General features: G+C 39.6%; 1 protein-coding gene across 1 annotated transcript in view; it reads right to left on the minus strand.

Annotated features, from left to right (window-relative positions):
• LOC101295051 (wall-associated receptor kinase-like 8-like) overlaps positions 1-1322 on the minus strand; it is a 2607-nt gene extending 1285 nt beyond the window's left edge. The window contains exons 1-3 of the mRNA XM_004300983.1: positions 431-1322; positions 202-321; positions 17-96 (exon numbers count right to left, since the gene is read on the minus strand). Coding sequence (XP_004301031.1) covers positions 17-96; positions 202-321; positions 431-1322 — 1092 coding nt within the window. The remainder of the gene's footprint in view (positions 1-16; positions 97-201; positions 322-430) is intronic.
• Between the last annotated feature and the right edge of the window lie 296 nt (positions 1323-1618).

Consider the following 1618-nt stretch of genomic DNA (forward strand, 5'->3'; position numbering starts at 1 on the left):
TTACGCTTGAGCTTACTGTCACTCCATTTTTCCGCTTTCTGTAACCCAAAAATCCAACGAGAAGTAGCAAAACCGTTCCAAGACAAGCGGCAAGACCTACATACCCATCAATCCCCTCAAGTTAAAATTAATTGGTAAAATGTAATAAGAATATAAGATCATACTCTAGTGTACGTGTTCTAGATATATGGATCGTCTTACCTACTAGAACATATATCTTAGCTTTGCTCTCTTTTTTACAGCGGTAGCTCCCTTCAAGGTTGACACATTTTTCGCCAGCCGAGCAATGGTTTTTAGCACGGTCTGTGCATTCATCAGTATCTGAAACATGCATTCATTCAATTAAAAACAATACACCAGATGATATATAGTGAAAAGTGACTAACGTTTTTCATATACATAAGTTCAATATGGTGAAGGTTTAAATCACCTGAACAAAATTGGCTCCCAAGATAAGGATTTCCTTCATAGCCTGCCGAGCAGCTACAAATAAAGGTGGTCTGCAGTTTGTTTGCCAGAACCTTCTGGCAACTAGATGAATCAGTAGAGGGATAATTAGATTCATTAAACTGTGTGAATGAATCGTTTATGGCCCATTCTAGCACCAAAGGAACCTCCTCCAAATCCTTCTCGCTGACTCTTCCTGCAGCCGATGAATTAGATAAGTTCTGAAACCAAATTTGGTCAACCAAAAATGCATGTTTATTCCGCTGTGAACTGGAAATCGTGGAGCAATTTGCACCCTCTCCAGCAGTGGTTAGCAAGTGAAAAAACAAACTCTTCCTGTTTGGGGGGAGGTTAGTCTGGCAACAGTTGGTACTAGTCTTACACTCCAAGTGACTCGTACTATTAGTATGAGTCGTCTCGTCACCACAAACTGAGCTGCACCCACCAAGGATGACATTGTCTTCAGACTCACACACCACGGCCAGGAGGTCGCAACTGGCCGAAACAAATGTATTGTGGCTCTGAGAATAAGTGAAAGGTGTCCCGGTTAATTTTGATGGTTGCTGATTAGTATAACCATCACCCTGGCAGTATTTAGCAACAGAGTTGTTAACCCGAATCGTGCGGTCTTCAATGGAAATATCCAGCACCTGCACCTCTTGTTCCTCGAGCCTCAACACTGCAGTCTCATTCGGGTAGCAGTTTATTACAAACCCTAGGTCTAGGGAATAACCAGCTCCTTTGGATGTGGATGATTCAACTCCGAAAGGGTATGGAATCCTAACATTGCAGCGGTCTGGGCAATTAGGGGATGCTATTTGTGGTGGGTTTGCTCCTGATACCAGCACAGTAATACTCAAATACAATAACAGCATGATGCTCATATGAATTAGCAATTGCATTGCAATATTTTCACCTGCTGGTGACCTGGTGTTAAAACTAAGATCTAATTGTGTGAATTTTTTGCTTTGTTTCTTTCAATCTATGAAATGAAGTATGGAACTATGGATCGAGTTTGCATCAATAAATATAATTAAACTGACTCACATATGGTCATATGGACATATCGAGTAATAAGTGATTTAAATAATTAGCACGCCATACTTGATTGATATAAACAAGTAGAAGTTGCATATATATATATATATATATATATATATATATATATATA

Source organism: Fragaria vesca, linkage group LG5, assembly GCF_000184155.1.
Source record: "Fragaria vesca subsp. vesca linkage group LG5, FraVesHawaii_1.0, whole genome shotgun sequence".
Lineage (NCBI taxonomy): Eukaryota > Viridiplantae > Streptophyta > Magnoliopsida > Rosales > Rosaceae > Fragaria > Fragaria vesca.